Raw genomic sequence first — 24,345 nt, 5'->3', positions numbered from 1 at the left:
CTCGGCACTCCCCATGGGGTACCAGGCTCTTGAAGACCCTCCACTCTTTATTTTTTTTAATTACTAAATTTGTATACCACCCTTCTTCCGAAGGTCACAGGGCGGTTCACAACATAAAACTACAAAAAGAGAACCCAAAATACAAGAACACAACCAAAAGCAGACCAATAACACACACAGACACACCCGTCCCACACCCGACTGCAACTCCTCACCCACAATAATACAACAACCAGACTTAACATGAACACTGGTACCAGAGCCTGCAATAAACCCAGATGCCAACTTTGCTGCCACATACACCCGGACAACACCATTACTGGCCCCAACAACATCAAACTTACCATCTCAGGACTATTTAATTGCTCATTTTCTAACATTGTGCATGCCATCAAATGCCAACAGTGCCCTTCAGCTCCCTATATTGGACAAACAGGCCAAACCTTACGCCAAAGAATAAACGGACATAAATCTGATATCAGGAATCACAAGACAGAGAAACCAGTAGGAGAACACTTCAATCTCCCAGGACATTCTATACAAGATCTCAAAGTAGCTGTCTTATTACAAAAGAATTTCAGAAATAGACTGGAAAGAGAAGTTGCTGAATTGCAACTTATTAGCAAACTTAAAACCATGGAGAGACCTGGTCTGAATAGAGACATTGGATTCTTATCTCATTATACACGATAAAGCTGTTTTTAGCCATCTCACCCCTTGCTTTTTCCTGTAAGACCAATTGCAGTCGTTAGAAGTCATCAACAGGTTTACCACACCTATCAGCCAATCACCCATCTCCTACCACCCTTCTGAGTAATACCCCTCCCCACCCTCTCACTATATATATAAAGGTCTGGCGACTTCTGTTTCAGTGTATCTGAAGAAGTGTGCATGCACACGAAAGTTCATACCAATAACAAACTTAGTTGGTCTCTAAGGTGCTACTGGAAGGAATTTTTTTATTTTGTTTCAGACTACGGCAGACCAACCCGTCCCTGTAACCCGTCCCACAAACACATTTAAAAGGACATAATAGAGTGTCTGTTTTTCTGTTCTGGTTGAAATGCGTTTTATTTGTTCAAGGTATTTTCAGCTGCTTTTAAGAGCAGAACACCCTCAGAAAGTTACACGCAAGGGAGGGGAAGATGGAGTACGAGAGGGAAAACAGCCCCAGCAGAACAGAAGCAGAAGCTGCTCTGGGAGATGGGAGCTATTTGTGGCTCCTGTGAGATGGGTGTTTGTCTGTGATGCGGGTGAGGCTGTGGGTTGGCTGCCACGCCTGCTTTTCAGGGATGCCCTCTACGTGTATCCAGTCCCCGCCCCCAAGAGGTTGCCATGGAGCCCCTGTTGGGACCCAGAAAGCTTAGCCAGCCCTGCATTTGCTGCGGCTGCATAGAGGAAGGTCTTCTAACAGGGCCGGCCCTCCCATGAGGCAAAGCAAAACAGTTGCCTCAGGCAGCAGATTTTGAGGGGTGGTGACTAGACGGAGCGAGATTATGGCTGGCCTGCGCCTTTCCATCTAGTGGAAGATGTTGAAGTGAGATCCCACTGCTATTTTGGTCAGCGTGGCAGCAAAAAGTGCTGGTACCAGCCTAAGACTGGCCTCAATGTTGGAGCGGAAGGGGCAAAGTCCATTGGAAGGTTGTTTAGGGGGCCATCACTGATAAGGCCCTGCATTTTGTGTGTGCCAACCCAACTGATTAAACAGAGACCATTCAAGAAGCGTCCCGGGGGAGGGGGAGAGTTGTAGTGTAGTGGTTAGAGGATCTGCTTTGCATGTGGAAGATCCCAGGTTCAATTCCCAGCTTATCCAGGTAGGGATGAAAGCAACCCCTGTCTGGGACCTTGGAGATCCTCTGTCAGTTACTGCAGAAAATACTGAGCTAAAATGGGCAACAGTCTGATTCAGTATAAGTCAGCCATAGGTCCAGGATTTCCTGGACGTTACCAGGATTTCAAAGTCGGAAGTGACATCCGGAGGGAGGGGGATTTCTGGAAGGCGGTGGTTTGTCCTGAATCTTCAGCAAGTAAATAGAAAAATCACGTTTTGGGGGGTTCAACAGATTTCGGGGTGTCCTTGTATTTACTTTTTGAAATATGGCAAGCCTAATAAGGCACCTTTCTGTGTTCCTAGATCTCAGCATGTGAGCAGTATTATGTGGGTATATATATCTCAGCAGTGTTTTTTTCTGGGGGGACGCAGGGATATGCATACCTCTAAAATTTTGTGAATCTAAGTTTGGCCTCACCGAGGGGCAGTATTTCAATATGAGTAGGAAAATGAGAGTACCCCTAAATATTTTTTTTAGGGGGGGAAAAAAGCACTGTCTGTCAGTCACTTTATCCTGCCCAGGGCAGCCTAAAGGGGCTTACAACCAACTGAATGGACAGTAAACCTCACACAGATACATTAAACCAAGAGGAAAGATAAAAACATCCCATACACTTCTAAAAGGAAATTAAATAAGGATGGGGAGAAGAACCCTGTACGCCATCTTGAGCTCCTTGGGGGGAAAGGTGGGATATAGAACCTCCATGTGTAGGGGCAGTATACCTCCCATTGTCCTATATCTAAAGGCACACAGTGAGGGAGAGAGAGAGCTAGCGCTGGACCTGGCAGACTCCAGGCCTGGCCCTGCGTGCCCTTGTCTCCTGTTCCTCCGCCTGATGTGGTTTCTCCTGGTCTTCCAGTGACGGGCCAAGCCGGAGAGGACATGGTTGCTGACTGTGGCTGACATCGCAGCTGCCGGAATATGCAGCCCGGGGGCCTTCCTGGCAGCGCAAAGGCAGCGGACTGCGCTGAGGAGCCGATCGCCACGTCGCGCAGGAGGGCCACCGCGGCCGGGAGGCATGGTGACAACGTTCAAGGTGGCAGTGCTGGGAGCTCAAGGGGTCGGGAAGAGCGCCATTGTCCGCCAGTTCCTCTACAACGAGTTCAGCGAGGTCTGTGTCCCCACCAAGACCCGACGCGTCTACCTGCCCGCTGTGGTCATGAACGGCCACGTCCACGACCTGCAGATCATGGACTTTCCCCCAATCACGGCGTTCCCAGTAAACACCTTACAGGTAGGTCTCCCTCGCCTGCTCAGGCCTGCAGAGGACGGCTCTGCCTGGAGGGGGCAGCAGAGGACGGCCCATTGTCTGCCATCACCATCTCCTGTGGGAGCCAGACCAGATCCATAGTTTCCTCTTCACATCTCTCTTCACAGGGGACTCTGGAAATTGTAGCTCTGGAATAATAATAATAATAATAATAATAATAATAATAATAATAATAATAATAATTTATTTATACCCCGCCCATCTGGCTGGGCTTCCCCAGCCACTCCAGGTGGCTTCCAAAAATATATATTAAAATACTGTAAAATATCAAACATTAAAAGCTTCCCTAAACAGGGCTGCCTTCAGATGTCTTCTAAAAGTCTGGTAGTTGTTGTTCTCTTTGACATCTGGTGGCAGGGCGTTCCACAGGGAGGGCGCCACTACCAAGAAGGCCCTCTGCCTAGTTCCCTGTAACTTGGCTTCTCGCAGTGAGGGAACCGCCAGAAGGCTCTCGGTGCTGGACCTCAGCGTCCAGGTAGAACGATGGGGGTGGAGACGCTCCTTCAGATATACTGGACTGAGGCCTTTTAGGGCTTTAAAGGTCAGCACCAGCACTTTGAATTGTGCTCGGAAACGTACTGGGAGCCAATGTAGGTCTTTCAAGACCGATGTTATATGGTCTCGGCAGCCGCTCCCAGTCACCAGTCTAGCTGCCGCATTCTGGATTAGTTGTAGTTTCTGGGTCACCTTCAAAGGTAGCCCCACGTAGAGCCCCACGAAGAGGAACAGGCTTCCAAACAAGCCTCAACAACTTTGAACCATTCTTTGAGGGAAGCCATTTTTATTTAAAGAGGCGTCGCAGTGCTTTAAATGTATGGCATGAATCTGTCTGGAGTTTCAATGTCCAAATGTGTTTTCGTGTACACAGAGAAACAGCTATGCCAGGCACAAGGCTAATTCTGAATCCTTCTCCCAGACATGCTAGCTTTCTACATGCAAGGAGTGATACGAATCTCCACTTGCCCGCAGTGTGTCCGTTCCTGGCCACATGCACAGCGTACATTTAGAGAACTAGGATGCCAGTTTAAACAGTCATGGCTTCCCCCAAAGAATCATGGGAGCTGTAGTTTCTTAAGGGTGCTGAGAGTTGTCAGGAGGCCCCGATCCCCCTTTACAAAGCTACTATTTCCCAGAGTTCCTTGAGAAGAGGGATTCATTGTTAAACCACTCTATATTAGGGGAAAGTACTCATAGAAATCCCATTATTAATAATAGTACCAGGCCTGGTCCACTGATGAGGCAAGGTAAGATGCTCACCTGAACTGGCAGAAGCCAAGATTCAACACTCGCCTCGCCTCCGCCACCTGCCCCGCCAACTCTGCCACCAGCATTGGTTTCTAGCAAGATCTCACCGAAACCTTGTGAGATCTCACGGAGCACATGAGGTCTCACAAGACTTCAGCAAGATCTCACAAAATCTCACCAGAAGTCGGTGTTGCTGCCGGCGCTTTGTGGGCACGCAGAGCAGGTAAAAGACGTGTGAGGCAGGTGGTGCAGTGCAGGGGCGCAGCATGGGGAGGGGGCAGGAGGGCCGTTGCCCCTGGTGCAGGATTTTGAAGGGGCACAAACCAGGCGTCCCTATGCGGGGATCCCCGTCCCGCCCTGCCTGCTGCTGGGGGTCCCTGGGTTCTTGAGCCCAGCCAGCCTTGCTGCTGTGGCCCCAGCCCTCCTCACACCTGGCCAGTATTAGGAGGCCAGTATTAGGGGGATGCACCTGCCAAGGGTCATGTCAGCCGGCTGGGCTCCCCCCTTCACTTGCAGGCGATGCAGCGTGGCCCCAGGAACCCTCCATGCCCCACTCTTGCGGGTAGGGAGTGCCTTGTTTTGATTTCCTGTAAGCATCTCTGGCAGCCTTTGGGGCTGAAAAAAGGGCCACAAATGCTCTAAATATAGAATTAATAGATAAATAGACATGGCATGGCTGACTGGTACAAACCCTGATCAGGAACACACCCACCCGACTCAACCTTTGGTTGTTGGTCCCCCATATAATAAGGTAATGACGCGGGCGGCGCTGTGGGTTAAACCACAGAGCCTAGGACTTGCCAATCAGAAGGTCAGCGGTTCGAATCCCCGCGACGGGGTGAGCTCCCGTTGTTCGGTCCCTGCTCCTGCCAACCTAGCAGTTCAAAAGCACGTCAAAGTGCAAGTAGATAAATAGGTATCGCTCCAGTGGGAAGGTAAACGGTGTTTCCGTGCTCTGCTCTGGTTTGCCAGAAGTGGCTTAGTTATGCTGGCCACATGACCCGGAAGCTGTATGCTGGCTCCCTCGGCCAATAAAGCGAGATGAGCGCCACAACCCCAGAGTCGGTCATGACTGGACCTAATGGTCAGGGGTCCCTTTACCTTTACCTTTATATTGTCAGTTGCCAAAGATCTGGTACACTGCCCTTTTATTCATGCCCATTTTCAGAGCAGGATTACCATAATTCTTTTTCTACAGCTTCAGCCTGAGAACATAACTTCAAAAGCCTCGCCTTTACCTTCCCTTTCTTAAAATGATGGTCCCTCGTTTATAGAGTCACAATGGAGAGAGAGAAGAATCTAAGAAATCTCTGGGTAGCCTTTCTAAGGCTTGACACCCACAGCCTCCAATTTCCTAGCAGGGGTTTGGAAGACTCATTGCCTACCTATTTATTTAAAACAGGAAGTCTTAGTTTGCCTTTGTGCATTGACAGTGGGCTTCTCAGTGATACCTGCGTGGAGCTGGAAACTGGACCAGGTAGATCTGTTGGAGAGCTCTTAGGTTTTTGTTGATCTTGATGGCTAGGAATGAAACCTCCATGTTCAGAGGCAGTCTACCACCCATGGGTAAACTGTGGGAGAGGACAATTGTCTTCAAGCCTTGTGGGAGGAGGCACCAAATGGGCCACTATCTAGAAAGTCTGATGATGATGATTTTCTTCTCATTATCTTATTATTATTTGAAAGCCTCATGCCGGGGGCCAAATGTGGCCCTCGGAACTCTCTCTCAGGCCACGCCCCTTCCTGCCTCCTCTTCACACCCCACATGCTTTTGTCAGGCTGGGATGGGTCCTTGAACTCTGACGAAGCCTCTTGCTTGCTTGCTTGCCTGGATGCATGGATGATAGAGAAGGGTGTGCGCTAAAGGGGAAATAAACCCACTTTTGCCTCTGGCCCTGCAAGTGCTGTCTGGGGCTGATGGGACTTGCAGTCCAACCACATCTGCAGGGCACCAGCTTGGCCAAGGCTGTTTTGCAGCAATATACAGTGGTACCTCGATTTTCGAACGTCTCCATTGGTGAACAATTCAGTTTTTGAATGCCATAAACCCAGAAGTTAATGCTTCGGTATTCAAACTTGCCTTGGAAGTCCAACATGCTACGTGGCTTCTGTATTGAGTTTTCTGTATTCATGCTTCCGTACTGAGTTTTCAGTTTTCGAACGTTTCAGAACTCAGATGGTCTTCCGGAACAGATTACATTCGAAAACTGAGGTACAACTGTACAGTGGTACCTCGGTTTACAAACTTAATCCATTTCAGAAGCCCGTTCTTAAACCAAATCCGTTTTTAATCTGAGGTGTGTTTTCCCTAATAAGACCTCCCACCGCTGGTTGGTGCCCTTCCACTGTTCGGCTTCCCTTCGTAGACCGAGTTAAAGTTTGCTAACCAGAACACTTACTTCTGGTTTTGTAGAGTAAACCGAATAGTTTGTTAACAGGGCTGTTCGTAAACCGAGGTACCACTGTACATGTTAAGCTCTAATTTGCAGTTTGCAACAGAAACCGTAAGATGGCATTGAACGGTTCAGCCCAAATCTCCAGGTGTCTGCAAGGAACCTGCCACTGTAGAGGCAGTGTCCCTCACCCCAGGCAGTGGCGTAGCATGGGTGGCTGGTGCCCGGGGCGGGGCAAGTGTTGTGCTGCCCTGGTGAACCGAGCAGCGGTCAGTCCCTTTGCTGGCCAGCATCTAATGAAGGGTTGTCTCTCCTTGCAAACTAACCCCACCCTGGGAGCCTGTATAAAGAAACTGTGTCGACTCGCCCTCCTGTCCTTGCCTCAAGGCACTCTGGGCAATGCAAATGGCTCCAGCAGTGCTTTCCCACCTTTCTCTTCCTCCCTTCTTCCTCGGTGGGTGCTGGCGCCACCCTCCCCCTCCCCATTCTTCCCTCTCAGGGGCGGCCATGTTTAGGCCTCCTTTCAATGGCCACAAGGAGAAGGAGGCGCTGCTCCTGCCTGGCTTGGTTATGGCTTGCCTCCCCATGGCTCTGGCCTCGATGAGGGAGCCTGTCAAGGGGGCACCTAGTTGCTCCTCCCTGAGAAATTTGCACCCGGGGCCGCAACCCACACTATGCCAATGACCCCCTCAGCCAGCTTCCGGGATGCAGGGTGACGTCTCTCGTTCTCCTCTCCTGCCCTGGAAAGGGTGCGTCTTCCTGGGGGAGGGGGGCGGTTGCGGAGGAGCAGGTGACGAGGAAGATTTTCGTGCGGGAAGAAGGAAAGGTCAGCGAATGAGGCAATCGGAAATAGCACAGGATAAATGATCAACAGAGGCATATGGCGGGGACAAACTGGATTGGGCCCATGCCTTGGAATGCAAATGGGGTGGGTGGGTGTGATGCAGGAGCAGATGGAGGCTTGTAAGGGGGGGGGGAGGAGAAGCTTTGCAGGAGATGGTGACATTGTTGGGCAGGACCCATAAGGAGGCAGCCTGTCAGAGAGGAGGGGAAGGAATCTTGTTTTCTTCCACATTGAGAAAGGGGGAAGGGGGGGAGTTGCATCCATCGCTCCACCCACTTTCTTTTTTTTTTTTTAAGATATTTATTAAAGTTTCAAAAGTTATATAAAAGAAAAAACAGTAATACAAACAAAACACAAACAAAAACAAGTATAATTTCAATCCCTTATTTTCTTATAACTTACTTCCCCGACCTCCTCATACCTCCCCTTTCTGTATTCCAATTTCTAATTCATTAGTTCAGCAGATCCTCTCCCTTAATTTAACTTAATTTTTTGGCCTTTCTTTTCTTTTTACTTAATCATTACAGCTAACAACCACTTAATTTCTAAAATCAACATCGTTCTAACATTCATTAATTTTGCAATGTTTCCTGAGATAGTCTTTAAATTTCTTCCAATCTTCTTCCGCCGTCTCTCTTCCCTGGTCACGGATTCTGCCAGTCATTTCTGCCAGTCCCATATAGTCTATCACCTTCATCTGCCATTCTTCCAAGGTGGGTAGATCTTGTGTCTTCCAATACTTCGCGATGAGTATTCTTGCTGCTGTTGTAGCATACATAAAGAATGTTCTATCCTTCTTTGGCACCAATTGGCCCATGATGCCCAGGAGAAAAGCCTCTGGTTTCTTCAAGAAGGTATATTTAAATACCTTTTTCATTTCATTATATATCATTTCCCAGAAAGCCTTAATCCTTGGGCATGTCCACCAAAGGTGAAAGAATGTACCTTCAGTCTCTTTACATTTCCAGCATTTATTATCAGACAAGTGGCGCTCCACCCACTTTCATCTCTGGCCCTGCCCACCACTGACGTGTGGCCCCCAGGAATTCACACACAAAGGAATGTGGCCCTCTAGCTGGACAGTACTCCCTCCCCTGGACTTATACAGTGGTACCTCCTGTTACAGACACTTCAGGTTACATACGCTTCAGGTTACCCACTCCGCTAACCCAGAAATAGTACCTCGGGTTAAGAACTTCGCTTCAGGGTGAGAACAGAAATTGTGCGGTGGCAGTGCAGCGACAGAGGGAGGCCCCACTAGCTAAAGTGGTACCTCAGGTTAAGAACAGTTTCAGGTTAAGAACGGACCTCTGGAACGAATTAAGTACTTAACCTGAGGTATCACTGTACAGTCATACTTTGGTTATCGAACTTCATCCATTTTGGGAGTCTGTTCGACTCCCGAAAACCAAGGCGTGGCTTCCGATTGGCTGCAGGAGCTTCCTGCGCTCAATCAGAAGCCGCGTCGGACGTTCACAAACCAGAACACTGACTTTTGGGTTTGCGGCGTTTGGGAGCCAATTTGTTCGACGACTAAGCCGTTCGAGAACCAAGTTACGGCTGTAGATCAAAGTAGCACTGGGAATCAGGCTTTGAGAAGAAGAACCAAAGAAGAGCCCGGCTTCATCAGGCCAGTGGCCCATCTGGTCATGGAATCCTTGAAACATTGTTGTTGTTTAGTCGTTTAGTCGTGTCCGACTCTTCGTGACCCCAAGGACCAGAGCACCCCAGGCACCTCTGTCCTCCACTACCTCCCGCAGTTTGGTCAAACTCATGCTGGTGGCCTCGAAAACACTATCCAATCATCTCCTCCTCTGTCGCCCCCTTCTCCTTGTGCCCTCCATCTTTCCCAGCATCAGTGTCTTCTCCAGGGAGTCTTCTCTTCTCATGAGGTGGCCAAAGTACTGGAGCCTCAGCTTCACAATCTGTCCTTCCAGTGAGCACTCAGGGCTGATTTCCTTAAGAATGGATGTGTTTGATCTTCTTGCAGTCCATGGGACTCTCAAGAGTCTTCTCCAGCACCATAATTCAAAAGCATCAATTCTTCGGCGATCAGCCTTCTTTATGGTCCAGCTCTCACTTCCATACATCACTACTGGGAAAACTATGGCTTTAACTATACGGACCTTTGATGGCAAGGTGACGTCTGTACTTCTCAAGATGCTGTCTATGTCTTGAAACATAGAATTGTGCATTTGAAGGGATCCTGATGGCCATCTAGTCCAACCCCCTGCAATTAGGTCCAGCATCCTCTTCTCACAGTGGCCAAATAGATGTCTGTTTTCTGGGAAGCCTGCGAGCAAGAGCAGAGCACAAGAGCCCTCTCCCCTCCTGTGGTTCCTGGCAACTGGTATTCACAAGTATTGCTGCCTCCAGCTGTGGAGGCAGAGCAGAGCCATCGTGGCCAAGCAGTAGCAGCCCTCTCCTCCTCCATGAATTTGCCCAACCTTTCCCCAAAGCCATCTAGGTTGATGACCATCCTAGCCTCATGTGGGAGGGAGTTCCCCGGTTTAACTACACTATGTGCTGCTAGTAGCCATCGACAGCTTTCTCCTCCTTTTTATAGCCTTCTCCTCCGTAAATGGTCTAATAATAATAATAATAATAATAATAATAATAATAATTTATTTATACCCCACCCATCTGGCTGGGTTTACCCAACCACTCTGGGCGGCTTCCAACAGAATATTCAAATACAATAACCTATTAAACATTAAAAGCTTCCCTAAAAGTCTGGTAGTTTTTTTACTCTTTGACATCTGATGGGAGGGCGTTCCACAGGGCGGTCGCCACTACCAAGAAGGCCCTCTGCCTGGTTCCTGTAGCTTTGCTTCTCGCAGCAAGGGAACCACCAGAAGGCCCTCAGCGCTGGACCTCAGTGTCCGGGCAGAACGATGGGGGTGGAGACGCTCCGTCAGTATATAGGCCCGAGGCCTTTTAGGGCTTTAAAGATCAACACCAACACTTTGAATTGTGCTTTGAAACGTACTCAAACAATAAACTGGTTTGAAAGCCTGTGTACAATACCAGCCAAAATTTCAGAATCCAGAGAGTGAAAACAGATATCCCATTATTATTATTATTATTATTATTATTATTATTATTATTATTATTATTATAAATAGGAAGCTTCCTTTAACCAGGCTAACCCATTGGCCCACCCAACCTAGTATTTTTTACTCTTATTGGCAGCAGCTCCCCAGGATCTCCAGTCCCAGAAAAGTTTTTCTTAGGAGCTTGATCTATTTCTTTTCAGTGGATCATGCCGCCAGGGTTTGAACACAGCTCTTTCTGTGTGCAAGGCAGGAGAGGGGTTTCTGCTGCGGAACGATAAGCCCACCCTGCGGAGCTCCTGCCATGAGCAGAATGGATTATGCAAAATGAGAGAGGGGTCTCCCCCCCTTCTCCTCTCCACCTTTCTTTTCGATTAGCACTATTTAAACATGGCTCAGGATTCCAGGTTTCTGGTCTCTCCGTTTCTTGGGTGTTGTTGTTTTTTGCAACCTAAAATTCAGTTTTCTACGTTTTGCAGCAATCTGCAATGATTGGCATTTTAGCGCAAAGTTCTCTGATTAATGCAGGTTGGACAGACGTATACATGTTTGTAAGCATTTCCCCAAATATGACATGTGTTATTTCCCCCCATAATGCATTTTTGGAAACCTAGTTTGGTTGGAGAAAAACATCGCAAATTTCGGGTGCATATGAATTTCAAACGATTGCTGTGTTTTGGTTCCCCTGTTGCGTCAGGAATTACAAATTGGATAGATTTGGCTTTAAATGAATACTGAATTGGAAATCTCATCCATCCTTCCTTCTTGCAAGATTTGGATTGCCTGGGTGCAAACCAATATCATCACCACCATTAAAAAACCAGAATTCACCGGAAAACAGCATGCTGACCCTCCCTTGGAGTTTAGTGAGAAAAAGGAATTTAAAAAGGAGATAAGTGTTAAAACACCCTTGGACTACAGTGGAGCCACAGTCACAGATTTTGAACCTACTGACCCTACCACAGCTTAGAAGACCGGCTTAGTGGTTAGCGTGTCCAGCTACGACCGTCTGGGAGACAGACCAGGGTTCAAATCCTCCTCTCAGCCAAGAAGCCTGCTGGGTGACTGTGGGCTGGCCCCTGTCTCTCAGCTTAACCTACCTCACAGGGTTGTTGTGAGGTTAAAAATGGGGAAGTGGGAAACTTGTGCACCACCTGGAACTCCCTGCAGGAAAGGTGGGGAGGAAATGTAATGATAAATAAAAACACATTTCATCTAAATATATGGGACTTCTGACATGGGGGGCAAATGGCGGCCTTCCAAGCCTCTCTATCCGGCCCTCAGAACTCTCTCCAGGCCACAACCCTCTCCTTAGACCACAGCCCTCACAAGCCTTGCTTCGGACCCTGAGTGTCTTTGCCTGGCTAAAATATGCCCTTGAACTCTAATAATGCATTTTCCTTGCTTGAATGGAGGGCAGGGATTTACAGTGGTACCTCTGGATGCAAACAGGATCCATTCCGGAGCCCCGTTCACATCCTGAAGCGAACGCAACCCGTGTCTGCGTGGGTCGCGATTCACTGCTTCTGCGCATGCATGTGACGTCATTTTGAGCATCTGCGCATGATCGGGGGCGGCAAAGCCCGGAAGTAACACGTTCCGTTACTTCCTGGTCGTCGCAGAGCGCACCCCGAAAATGTTCAACCCGAAGCATATTTAACCTGAGGTATGACTGTACTGGAATAAAAAGCAGCATAGAAATAGAATCAGTCAGTCAGTCAGTCAGTCAGTCAGTCAGAGAAGGGTGTGTGTCTAGAAGCTAGACTTAAAGGTAAAATTTGCATTCCTTGCCCCACCTCGTTTCTGCCTTTAGCCCCGTTCCGGAGCCCCATTCGCAACATGAGCAAAACGCAACCCATGTCTGCGCATGCGCGGGTCGCGATTCGCCACTTCTGCGCATGCACGAGCGGTGAAACCTGGAAGTAACCCTTTCCAGTACTTCCAGGTCGCCGTGGGACGCAACCTGAAAACATGCAACCTAAAGCAAATGTAACAAGAGGTATGACTGTAGTTTGTAAACAGGACTGTTCGTAAACCACTGTACATTGTTTCTTGCTTTCGTTTTATGGATCAATGGTCTCCTTAGATAGTGAAATTCATGTTAAATTGCTGTTTGAGGGGTTGGAACGGATTAATCCATTTTGCATTGCTTTCTATTGGAAAGCGCGCCTTAGTTTTGGAACAGATTCCAGAACAGATTAAGTTTGAGAACCAAGGTACCACTGTACTTAAAGAGAAATTGGAGAGCTGGGCTGTCCCTGAGCTGGGCATTGCTTCCACAATTGAGCTGAAGACTGCGAGTGAACCCTTCCTCCTTGGATTAACCTTGTGGGGGGGGGGACTGCTGGTGGTGTTGCGGTCACCCCCATGGCTCTCTGTGTGTGTTGTGCATTCCCTGATCCGTCCCTCTCTCCCTCTCTGTCTTGCAGGAGTGGGCGGACGTGTGCTGCAGAGGCCTCCGGAGCGTTCATGCCTACATCTTGGTCTATGACATCTGTTGTTTTGACAGCTTTGAGTATGTCAAGACCATTAGGCAGCAGATCCTGGAAACAAGGTAAAAATATGCCTCTGCTCAACCTCACCTGGGATCTGACTGGGAAAATGGGGTGGTGGCGGTGAAGCCAGATGTTAATTCAGGGAGTCTTGAAATGACGGGTTGACCCAGTGTGTGGCAGCTGTAAGAAAGGCACATTTCAGTGCTAGGGAATCACTGAAAATAAAACTGCCAATATTGTAAATGCCATTCTGCAAATCCTATGGTTGCAGCCACATTTGGAATATCCCATACTCAAGGGGAGGAGAAACGGGGGATATCCAATGAGTTGCAAAATCCTGGGATCCTAGACCAGCATCCGTCTTCCCTCCGGCCAATCCCTTCTACTTTATACAGAGTGATTTCCTGCCCCACGTTTCTCCCCGAGAACAGGGCAAATTCCTGGCTTTACAAACTCTGGTCTTAGATTTCCCATGGCATGGAACCCAAGTGATCTAGGCACTTGGAGTTTCTCAAATCCTGAGAATGGCAAACACGGTCATATGTGCAGCTATACGAGCTTAACTTTCTTAAGAGAATAGAAGGAGAAGGGCAGTTGGAGCCAACAAGAAAATAATGTTCTCAAGTTCTCCAAAGAACCAGGTTTTCTTTGCTGGCTCACTATTGCAAGGGACCTGCTGTAACCTAAGATGTAAGAAGGGAAGAAGAACATGCTGGATCAGGCCAATGGCCCATCTGGCACAGCATCCTGTTCTCAGGTGCCCCATATGGGAAACCCACAAGCAGAACCTGAACACAACAGCACTATACCCAACTGCAATTCTCAGCAACTTGTTGGCAGGGTAGCTAAATTGCAGCTAGGAAGCCAAATGATGTGCAGTACTGACTCTTTTCTTGAAATTAAAACAAATACTTGTTAAAATATTTAAAAAGCTTTTACCTGCAGAACATATAGCCAAAGAAGAATATATGCAAAGTTTTGACATTCACATGTTCATCCAAGCACAGGTTTTTTTTTTCTTAGTTGAAGATTGCAGTTTCTTCGCTAAACATTTGAACAAACTGTGTCTTTCTCTCTTTCCAGTACTTGCACTCAGCCGTCTGTACGTGGCCCAGCTGGGCCATGCAGTTCCTTCTGAGAGGGTTCCCTTTTCTCCTTCCAGCAGAACTTCTCCTTACAGCTTCTTTGAGAGAACATCAACTTCTGTACTTCTTTCCACCACATGCATCCACACAGAAATATTAGCACTCCTCTCCTCTATTGTGTTTAGAGACAGAGTTCTCTAACACTGTCTCTTCTTTGGTGTTCATGGAGATGCAGCCATTGCTGTCAAGTCACTCACACACAAAACAGAATGGAGGATGTAATAAGGTACCTATCATGTGACCAGTGTTACCAAATCACACAAGAGTTACAGGGGAACATTCGAGAATTAAACACACGGCAATGCATTTAAGCATTCCCAACTTCAGTAAATTAAATCACTATATAGTCGTACCTTGGATCTCAAACGCCTTGGCTCCTGAATAAATTGGCTCCTGAACGATCGAAACCTGGAAGTGAGTGTTCCAGTTTTTTGAATGTTCTTTTGGAAGCCGAATGTGCCATGGGGCTTCTGTGGCTTCTGGTTGGCTGCAGGAGTTTTGGGAAGTTTTGGGAAGTTGAACGGACTTCCGGAACGGATTCCATTCGCCTTCCAAGGTACGACTGTACTTAATACAAACGGCCAAAGTTGTTGAGCTGTTTTTCTTTTCTATTTTGGCACAAAATCTACACTTCCCAGCCACGTCCGGGAAATTCCAGACATATGGCAGCCCTAGGTGTAGCAGCCTCTGGGCCTAGCGTCTCTCATTCCCTGCTCCAACCATTTAGGCTTCTCTTTCCATCTCTCTGCAGGGTCATTGGCACCTCAGACACACCCATCATTATCGTGGGGAACAAGAGGGACCTCCAGAAAGGGCGGGTCATCCCCCGCTGGAACGTCTCCAACCTGGTGAAGAAGACCTGGAAGTGTGGCTACATCGAGTGCTCGGCCAAGTACAACTGGCACATCCTCCTACTCTTCAGCGAACTCCTCAAGAGCGTGGGATGTGCCCGGTGCAAGCATGTCCACACCACCATCCGCTTCCAGGGCGCCCTGCGGAGGAACCGGTGCGCCATCATGTGAGACCTTTGAGGACGGGCACCCCCTTCCGTCGCTGCCCTCCATCTCCAGAGATGTTGCCAACACCACTCACCCTCGTGCCATGTGTACAGGAGCCCTTCTTTACACCCGGAGCGGGTGGTGGGAGCAGGAGGTCTCGAGCGACTCTGTTTTACAACAAAGCCTCTCCACCCGCAACCCGCTGGGGGTGTGATCTAGCTTTGGCTGGGGGTTTTTTTGCCGTTGCTGCATCCCCTGGAGCAGCGGATTTGCAGAGGAGACCCGGTTCCTTCAAATGCAAGAGGCCTTTCCCTCGCTTCGGATCACGAACCCGGAATATGAGAGTTCCCAGCAGATGGGACAGAAGCTGCTGGGTGTCATCCGAGACCAAGCCTTTAAGGGGGCTCCCGGTTGCCACGTGCGACTCCTCGGGTCCCGGATTTCCTGAGTGGATGTTTCTACGGAAAGCGGGAGGGTGTTGGCAGCAGGGCATGTTCTCTCGGTGCAAAGGAAGGAAATCCTGCCTGATCAAAATCTCCCCACGGGAGGGAGGTACCTGCAAGGGACAGGATAATGGGGAGTCAAGGTGACCTTGGATGGAAATGGTTGGGTCTAAGTAACAGGGGCGAAGCAGAGGCAAGGAAGGTGGGGGCATCTCAGGTCACATCAGCACAGAGATTTGCAAGAGAATCCTTTACTGTGTGGGCTGTTTCAACCATGACTTGGTTTGCCACTGACCTCTAAGCTCAACAGGAAACCACAGCCAGTTCCTGGGGTACAGTAAACAAACATGTCCAGAGGCATCCACACATTCTATTTTCAGGTCCACGCAATTCATCTTTGGGATACATCTAAAAACCACCAGGAATGGAGTGGCTATGATAACAGCGCATGCATCCTGGTCCTGCTAGGGATCAGCACTAGACATATAGGGCTTGCCCCACTTGTCTGAGTGGTTTTCTGCTTGTTTTCCAGGCATGGGTCTGAGCATTTTTGCCTTCGACCAGTCACTTTCCCCCAGAAAACCTGCTCTTTAGGGTTACCATATTTTTTGCTCTATAAGACTCACTTTTTCCCTGCTAAAAAGTAAGGGGAAATGTGTGTGCGTCTTATGGAGCGAATGCAGGCTGCGCAGCTATCACAGAAGCCAGAACAGCGAGAGGGATTGCTGCTTTCACTGCGCAGTGATCCCTCTTGCTGTTCTGGCTTCTGAGATTCAGAATATATTTTTTTATTGTTTTCCTCCTCCAAAAACTAGGTGCGTCTTGTGGTCTGGTGCGTCTTATAGAGTGAAAAATACAGTAGCTCGGAACCAACGGGAATCTGCATAAAACCCCATTGCCATTTGTTCTGATTCTGCGCTAAACTGTGGGTTTCCCATGGAAAGTGTAGATGAGCCCATAGTTTAAATGCCAGCTTGAACATCAGAAGCTGCCTTCTAGCTGACTTGGACCCTTTGGTCCACCTTGCTCAGTACTGCCTATACCAGTGTTCCTCAAACGTGGGTCTCCAGCTGTTTTTGGACTACAACTCCCATTATCCCTAGCTAGTAAGAGCAGTGGTCAGGGATGATGGGAATTGTAGTCCCAAAATCGCTGGAGACCCAAGTTTTGGAAACACTGGTCTACACTGACTGGCAGCGGCTCTCCAGGATTTTAGACAGGGTTCTCTGCCAGCCCTTTCTGGAGAAGCCAGGGACTTTCTGCGTGCAACACAGGTGCAGAGCTACAGTCTCGCCACAAGAATATTTTTGCTGTTGAAGGGACAACACCTTTTTTTGTTAAATGACCTATCTTTTCATACACTTTCCAACCCACCTAGTTATGGATTCCTTTTATTTACCATATAGCTCACCCTCTCCCAAGGGCTCAGAGTGAGTAATGATACTATATTAATGACAAGAGCTTCACTTTTAAATTATGTCATCTTCAGATCTGCCTCTCCACCTCCCTCCTTATCTTGCAAAAGCAACCTTCGCCAATTACACCTCTCCAGGTGTTGCTGGTCTACAGCTCCAATCTTCTCAGACCGTCAGGTGTTGTGTTTTTTTCAGGGGCAAGGGAGTTGGAGACCAGCAACATCTGGAGAACGGTACCCCATCCCTGACTCTTTCAGTGGCTCAGGAGTTGTTGGGTCTTCATGGGAGAGGAGAAAACTCCAGAGTTGAAGGACTGTCAATGAGGAGCTCTCTCTAAGCACATCTGGTTCTCAGTTGGTGCAATGGGATGCTAAGCTTAAGAGCCCCTTATGCATAGAAAACTAGGGTGCCAGGGAGAAGGCCAGCCTTCTGTATGCTTTCGTAGTGGATCTCCTGCATTGGCCAAGGGTGAGAATGGATTACCTTTGGTGTGCCTTCCATCTCAGTGTTCTCCCTGACATGTTAACTTTCTATGTGCAAGGTTTGGGGTTTGTTTTTTTTAATTAAAGTGGAATCCTTCAGTCATCTGAGTCATCGGGTATCATATTTTTGGGTGATAGATAGCTATGCCCCCCCCCCGGGTTTGAGTATCAGTTACTCAGCTTGGGGGGGCACTGCAAAACTTAGGCACTGGTTTGAGGGGCCTCAAGAGGGTGGGAGTTGTAATGCTCAGGAGTTATAAGCCCCTCCACATGTTTAAAACAAAATTATGCAATAGACATAAATTCACGCAGCATTGTTCAGTTCAGAGAGCAGGTCTGTGCATTTTTACTAAGGGGTGTAAGTCCCACCGAGGTCAGCGGGGCACACTCCCAAGTAAATCTGTGTCAGCGTTGCAAAAGTTGGCATTGTTTGTGTGGTGCGGGCTTCAGACCAGAGCATACCCCAAGTTGACTATAATTCTCTGGTTGTGCGATTTATCAACGATTGTGCGATATTACACTTTTTCTCTGCAAGGCTGAGAGTGGCTGTCGTGCTGATGAGCTGTATTTTAGGGATGGGGCAGGTGTGGCCCTCCAGGTGTGTCTAGACTCCGATTCCCATCATCTCTGATCGTTTACTGGAGATGCTGTGAGCCAGGGTCCAGCAACATTGGGGCCACAGCTTGTATGCAATGCTTCCTTGATGAATTTGTTTGGTGGATCAGTTAAAAGCCTTCTTCCTGACATCTATTCCTTGGTGGGCGAAAGCTAAGCTGGGGAGAGTTTTGAATTAAAACAAAGACATTTAACAGGTTAAACATGATTGCCTTGCCCTCTACCCCAAGCCAAAAAGATTCTCAACGGATGCATAGGGCACAGTTCTGCTTTGGGGAAAACCCACAGAATGCAGGATTGAACCCTCATTAGAATTCAATCCTGCTGGGTTTGGCTGTGCCAGAACTGGCTGGCACGCCTCAGTTCTTGTGTGTGTCCCCCCGCCGAGGACTAACTTTGACAGGTGAGTGGGGCAGCCCACCTGTCAATCACCTGCTGTCCATATGGCCTGCCTGGAAGCTGGGAAATAAAGATCTGGCCCACCAGGTCAAAAATGTTTCCTCACCTCCCTGAGTTAAAGGGCTGCAATCGTTTTTGCAACAAATCTTTTAAGCCATCCTGTCCAAGCAGCCCTTTTATTTTCTCAGCTTTTTTCAAAAATGATTTTTTTTTATTCCTTGAAAAGCCAAAGGACCCATCAGTGTATGTGTTTTGGGCATTAACTATGAGAATCCATATGCAATAATCTTAAGAGTTTGGTGAATGAAAGTGGATTTTAAAATGTGAGATTTAGCATGGGATTTTGGCCAAGCAAAGTCCAGACAGGGTACGATTTGAGGCATTTGCCATAACCCTGAGGTCCCCAATATGGTGCCCTCAGACACCCCCCCAAAGCCCCCTGCCCCTCCCAGTTATTTATTTGTGAGAGGGTTGCCTATGGGGGGGTGTTGACTGCTTTCTAATTTGTATTTTATTTGTTTTGTGATCCTGTAGATGCTTTCCCTGGTGTTTTTTTGAGGGGGTGTGTGATTAGTTTTCTCTCTCTGTGAAATGGGTATTTTGTGGTGCCCATGACACTTCTGCTGGTCTCCAAAGACACTGCTGGGCCCCAAAAAGGTTGGATACCGTCCAACAACGTAACTAGTGAGAAAGAAAGCTCTCTTTTGGAGTTTTGACCAACTTTCCAAATGCATTTTATATTTCCCAATTCCTTTCTTTTAATCCATTATACCTAGAGACAAAGGGCAGGTCAGCATATAGCAAATCCTCAGTTTCTGTTACCACCACACACGCAAATTATAGGGGACATTTTTGATGTCTGCCTTTCAGTACAGAAGCAGTTATTAAATGAGATTTATTTTTTTCTAATCTAGGGGAATGAATCCATTGGGAGGAAGTCATCAGCCTTTTAAACATTTTCTTCATCTAACTTCACCAGGGCACAGTCTTGGCTCTCTCTTTTAAAATTACTGTACTAGCTAAATTTCTGCTGAGACTAATGGGGGTGGTGGAGAATTCTTACTAAACAAATAAATTTTCAATTAAATTCCTGCCTACCAGCCCTCCTCTTGACCTCCTTCTTGGGTTTAGAGAGATGGAAGGGCTGGGAATTCAGATAGCTCCATTATTATTATTATTATTATTATTAGTAGTAGTAGTAGTAGTAGTAGTAGTAGTACAGTGGTGCATCGCAGGACGAAATTAATTTGTTCTGTGAGTTTTTTCGTCTTGCGAATTTTTCGTCTTGCGAAGCACCACTGTATTAAGTCTGCAGTAATTTTAAGAAGTGTCCCCAACATTCTCCAGCAGGCTACCACACCGCGTGCTATGAGTTGCTCCTCGAAGTCAAGTCGCAACTGCACCTCTAATGCACCCTGGGTATTAACGGTTTTAAGAAAAAGGAAACAAACTTGCAAGACGTTTTCGTCTTGCGAAGCAAGCCCATAGGGAAATTCGTCTTGCGAAGCAACTCAAAAAACCAAAAACCCTTTCGTCTTGCGAGTTTTTCGTCTTGCGAGGCATTCGTCTTGCGAGGTACCACTGTAGTAGTATCCAAATTCCTTAAATACTACACAGGAATTAATCGCTGCTGTTAATGCCATGTGTTTTGAAGGCCCATCTGCACTATACATTTAAAGCAGAATCATTCCACCTTAATGTCAAGGCTTCCCCCAAAGAACCCTAGGATCCAAGTCACAGAATCACGAAACATGGACCCAGGGGTCATCTAGTCCAACCCCCTGCAATGCAGGAATCACAGCTAAAGAATCATTGACAGATGGCCATCCAACCTCTGTTTAAAAACCTCCAAGGAAGGAGAACCCACCAGCTTCTAATGAAGCCCATTCCACACTTGAACAGCTCTTACCATCAGAAATGTTTTTCCTCATGTTTAACTGGAATCTCCTTCCTTGTCATGTGATTCCACTCATTTGGGTACTCCCCTCTGGAGGAGCAGAAAACAAGCTTGCTCTGTCTTCCATGGGGCGGCCCTTCAGAAGTTGAAGATGGCTATCAAGTCACCTCTCAGTCTTCTCTTCCCTGCGCTAAACATCCCTCATAAAGTTTGGTTTCCAGATCCTTCATCATCTTGGGTGCCCTCCTCTGTCCACCTTCCAGCTTTCCAATATCCTTTTACAACTGTGGTGCCCAGAACTGGACACAGTATTCCAGGAGTGGAACTATTATTTCTCTTGATCTGGACATGAGACGAATGTGTTTTCAGACAGGGACATCAGGGAGGCAGCTGGAGGGTTTTCCTTTAGAGCTTTCTGCAAACAGGTAGATTCTACAAATTGTCCTTGTCCTAACAGAGGAAACGTCCACATGAATCTCTGTGCTGCAGTGACCATTTTCCAGGGAACATATGGGGGCAAGAGCAAACAATTTATTTTGGGGAAAGGTATGTCCTGGCTTTTGTCTGGTTTCCAAAGAACCTGATGATTTGGAAACAGGGTTTAATTTATTTATTTTTAAAAGATTTATAGTGCCATTCCTATACAGTTTTCTGAAAATTAAGTCCCATGGAGTTCATTGAGGCTTATTTGCAGGTAAGCGAGTATCGGATTGGGGCCTCGATGCTTCCTCACCCTTCTGGGTTCCTTGCTGGGAGATCTTTCAGGTGACCGTAAAACTTGTAAAACAGCCCTTGTTATGAGATGGAGATCAAATTAAAAGGAAAAATCAGGTATGTTTCCTCTTTGTTCTGTAGACTAGCCACTGCGTCCGTCTCCCTGCCATTTTGGAGAGCCCAGCTCAGTGTCTCTGAGCAGCAAGGAACGTCTCTGAGGGGTCTTGATATCACCACAGCAAACTGCAATCTCTAATCTCAGGGATTGTTGACAAGGATAATCTGTCAGCTGCTTCATCCACCTCAAAATCATTTGTTTTGCTCAAGCTCTGGCTATTTCATGTGCAAGGGTATGGGGAGAAAGGCCGCCATTTTGTTTTTCATGGAAAGCCCTCTTCCAAGGTGGAATGGGGGAATTCAAAATATCCTCTGTCATGTTAAGAAAATGGCCACGTCCTGTTTCACTCACCTGGGTCACTGTTATAGTGACTCATGCAAAACACTGGATATACAGAAAACACACACACTTTTACAGAGTGGTTGGATCGTTCCCCCAGCACCTCTTTTTGTTTGAGGGGTACCGTGTTATTATAAACTTCCAAAAAAGGGGCATCGATTGAAGTAGGCCTGTTAAGAATTGAAAGCCAGGGTGTGCCATTTCATGCAATCCTATGTTTAAAGCTAAAATATATGGAGAAACTTATGTGTATGTTTGGATTTAAAAAAAAACAAAACCTTACAAAATACAAAAGGGTTTTAAAAATTATTCAAATGAAGTCCTAAAGTAGGGGAGGCCCATCCGGTTGTGAATTGACGAACAGCAACTCTGAAGATCCCTTCTAGCCCTTCTCACAGTTTCCAACTAGATTCCCCATTGGGCCACCTCTGTGACTGCATCGGACCACTCCTTGCAAGCACCTGCTTAGGACTGGGCCTAATGACCTATGACTTTTGTTGGAGGTTTCAGGACAGATAAAAGGAAGTCCTTCTCCATAGCTAAACAAAGGCTCTTTCTCCTCCGCAGGAGATATCTGAGGGCCACCAACTTGGATGGCTTTGAAAGAAGGTCGGACGAATTCATGGAGGAGGCGAAGGCTAGCAATGGATCCTAACTAGGATGGCTATGTCCTGCCAACATGGTCAAAAGCAGTAAAAGTTTCAGATTACCAATTGCTGGGAGCTACGGAAGGGGAGAGGGCTCTTGTGTTGGGGTCGTGCCTTGGAACGTCCCACAGGCATCTGGTTGGCCACTGTGAGAAAAGGATGCTGAACTTCATTGGCCTGGTCCAGGAGACTCTTCTTATCTTCTGTTTTCTTTTTTTAAAAAAGCCCAGCTAATCACATGCAAAATTAAATGCAAAAATATTTCCAAAACAAACAAAAAACCATACACAACTCAGTACTATATTCCTAAGGGACGCAGGTGGCGCTGTGGGTTAAAGCCTCAGCGGCTAGGACTTGCTGATCGAAAGGTCGGCGGTTCGAATCCCCGCGGCGGGGTGCGCTCCCATTGCTCGGTCCCAGCGCCTGCCAACCTAGCAGTTCGAAAGCACCTCTGGGTGCAAGTAGATAAATAGGGACCGCTTACCAGTGGGAAGGTAAACGGCATTTCCGTGTGCGGCTCTGGCTCGCCAGATGCAGCTTGTCACGCTGGCCACGTGACCCGGAAGTGTCTGCGGACAGCGCTGGCTCCCGGCCTCTAGAGTGAGATGAGCACACAACCCTAGAGTCTGGCAAGACTGGCCCGTACGGGCAGGGGTACCTTTACCTTTACCTTACTATATTCCTACGGGATAATTTTATACGAACTAACACATAAGTATTTTATCCAGTTATATGCATCCTTCTATGCAGCTCTTATGTTCTGGCTGCTTTAGAAACCGGGAGTGTATATGCATATAATATGAATACTATATGTATAAAAATGGCTATAACACATACAATATGCCAGAACTGTTCGTGTTTTAAGCTGAAACTCGTTCTTCGCCAAGTTCAAGGAACAAGAGGGAAATATGACAAATCCACACAGATAAACTTGGCATCCAGATTTTCAGGGGGGGGGAAACAACCCATCCGTGCTTTGGTCTGACCCAACAGAGCTCTTCTGTTGAGTCTTGTGTTGTTCTTGAGAGTTTGAGATGACGTCTGCTATTAAAATCTCACATCTGCGCCTGACTCAGCCGCTTCTCCTTCTCCTTCCATCATCACCCAGAGCGGCTCCATCCCTTTGCACTTGGGAACAATCAGTAAATTGTAGCTTAAAAAGTCCACCCTGTTGAGAGCGGTTTACACTATCATTCCTGGAGGAGGAGAGAGCAGGCTTTGCAGCAGGAGAATGAGTGGTGATGACTCACGGAGGAGAATCAGAACCACGGCTTTCAAAGTTACCCGTTTCAAGATCAAGTCGCATTTCGGCAGAGATTGTACCAAGGCAATCAGATTGTACGAGGCAATCAGAGCAGGCAGTTGGAACCGAAGGCAGAGCGAAAATCTCTAGATCCTGCATCCGAAAACCAAAACCAAAAAAAAGGTATTCCTTCTCCCTTTGCTGTTCCTTGTCCCAAAAACAGACTTCCCATGGGCATAGCCAGGATTTATGTCAGGCTAGGGACATATGCCATCACCCTCTGCCTGACTCTGCCTAGCAGATTCGGAATGAAATGTCTCAACAACAGTTGTTTTAAATTATTGTATTTTAACCCCAAGTGCTCAGAAAAATCTGTCAAAATCTTCAGTCCTTTGGAAATTAGGAAGTTAAATAAAAACATCAGGGAGTACCTTTCATGTGGTTATCAAGTATATTTTGCAAAATTACGAAGAACGTGCCTTTTTTCATCTTATTTTTTAAAAAATCTAAACTGAGACAAGTTTTCTTGGATTTGCTGAAAACATTTTCAGCACTTCCTTCTCAAATTCCTCTTTTCCAATGTAGTTTATTTTTCCTGTGCGCACTCAGTAAGCCCAGCCCATTGAGAGGCTCCCCTGTCATTGTCAACCTTAGCCAGGTCTTTACTTGATTTGGGGGGTGGGATCTGCCCCCCAACCCCCAGCTGTGCCCATGAGACTTCCCCAACCTGGTGCTCTCTAGATGCCAACTCCCACCGG

At 47.4% G+C, this 24,345-nt stretch overlaps 1 protein-coding gene across 1 annotated transcript in view; it reads left to right on the top strand.

Moving 5' to 3' along the window:
• The window catches only part of RASL10B (RAS like family 10 member B), a 28,988-nt gene extending 7,631 nt beyond the window's left edge, over positions 1 to 21,357 (top strand). Inside the window, exons 2-4 of the mRNA XM_028708672.2 lie at positions 2,692 to 3,066; positions 13,067 to 13,191; positions 15,029 to 21,357. Of these exons, the coding sequence (XP_028564505.1) occupies positions 2,851 to 3,066; positions 13,067 to 13,191; positions 15,029 to 15,299 (612 nt within the window). The 5' untranslated portion in view covers positions 2,692 to 2,850 and the 3' untranslated portion in view covers positions 15,300 to 21,357. The remainder of the gene's footprint in view (positions 1 to 2,691; positions 3,067 to 13,066; positions 13,192 to 15,028) is intronic.
• The last annotated feature ends 2,988 nt before the right edge of the window (positions 21,358 to 24,345 follow it).

The sequence above is a fragment of the Podarcis muralis genome, chromosome 15 (genome assembly GCF_964188315.1).
Source record: "Podarcis muralis chromosome 15, rPodMur119.hap1.1, whole genome shotgun sequence".
Taxonomy (NCBI): domain Eukaryota; kingdom Metazoa; phylum Chordata; class Lepidosauria; order Squamata; family Lacertidae; genus Podarcis; species Podarcis muralis.
The sequence above is the reverse complement of the archived record's forward strand: the minus strand, read 5'-3'. Positions and strand labels throughout refer to the sequence as shown.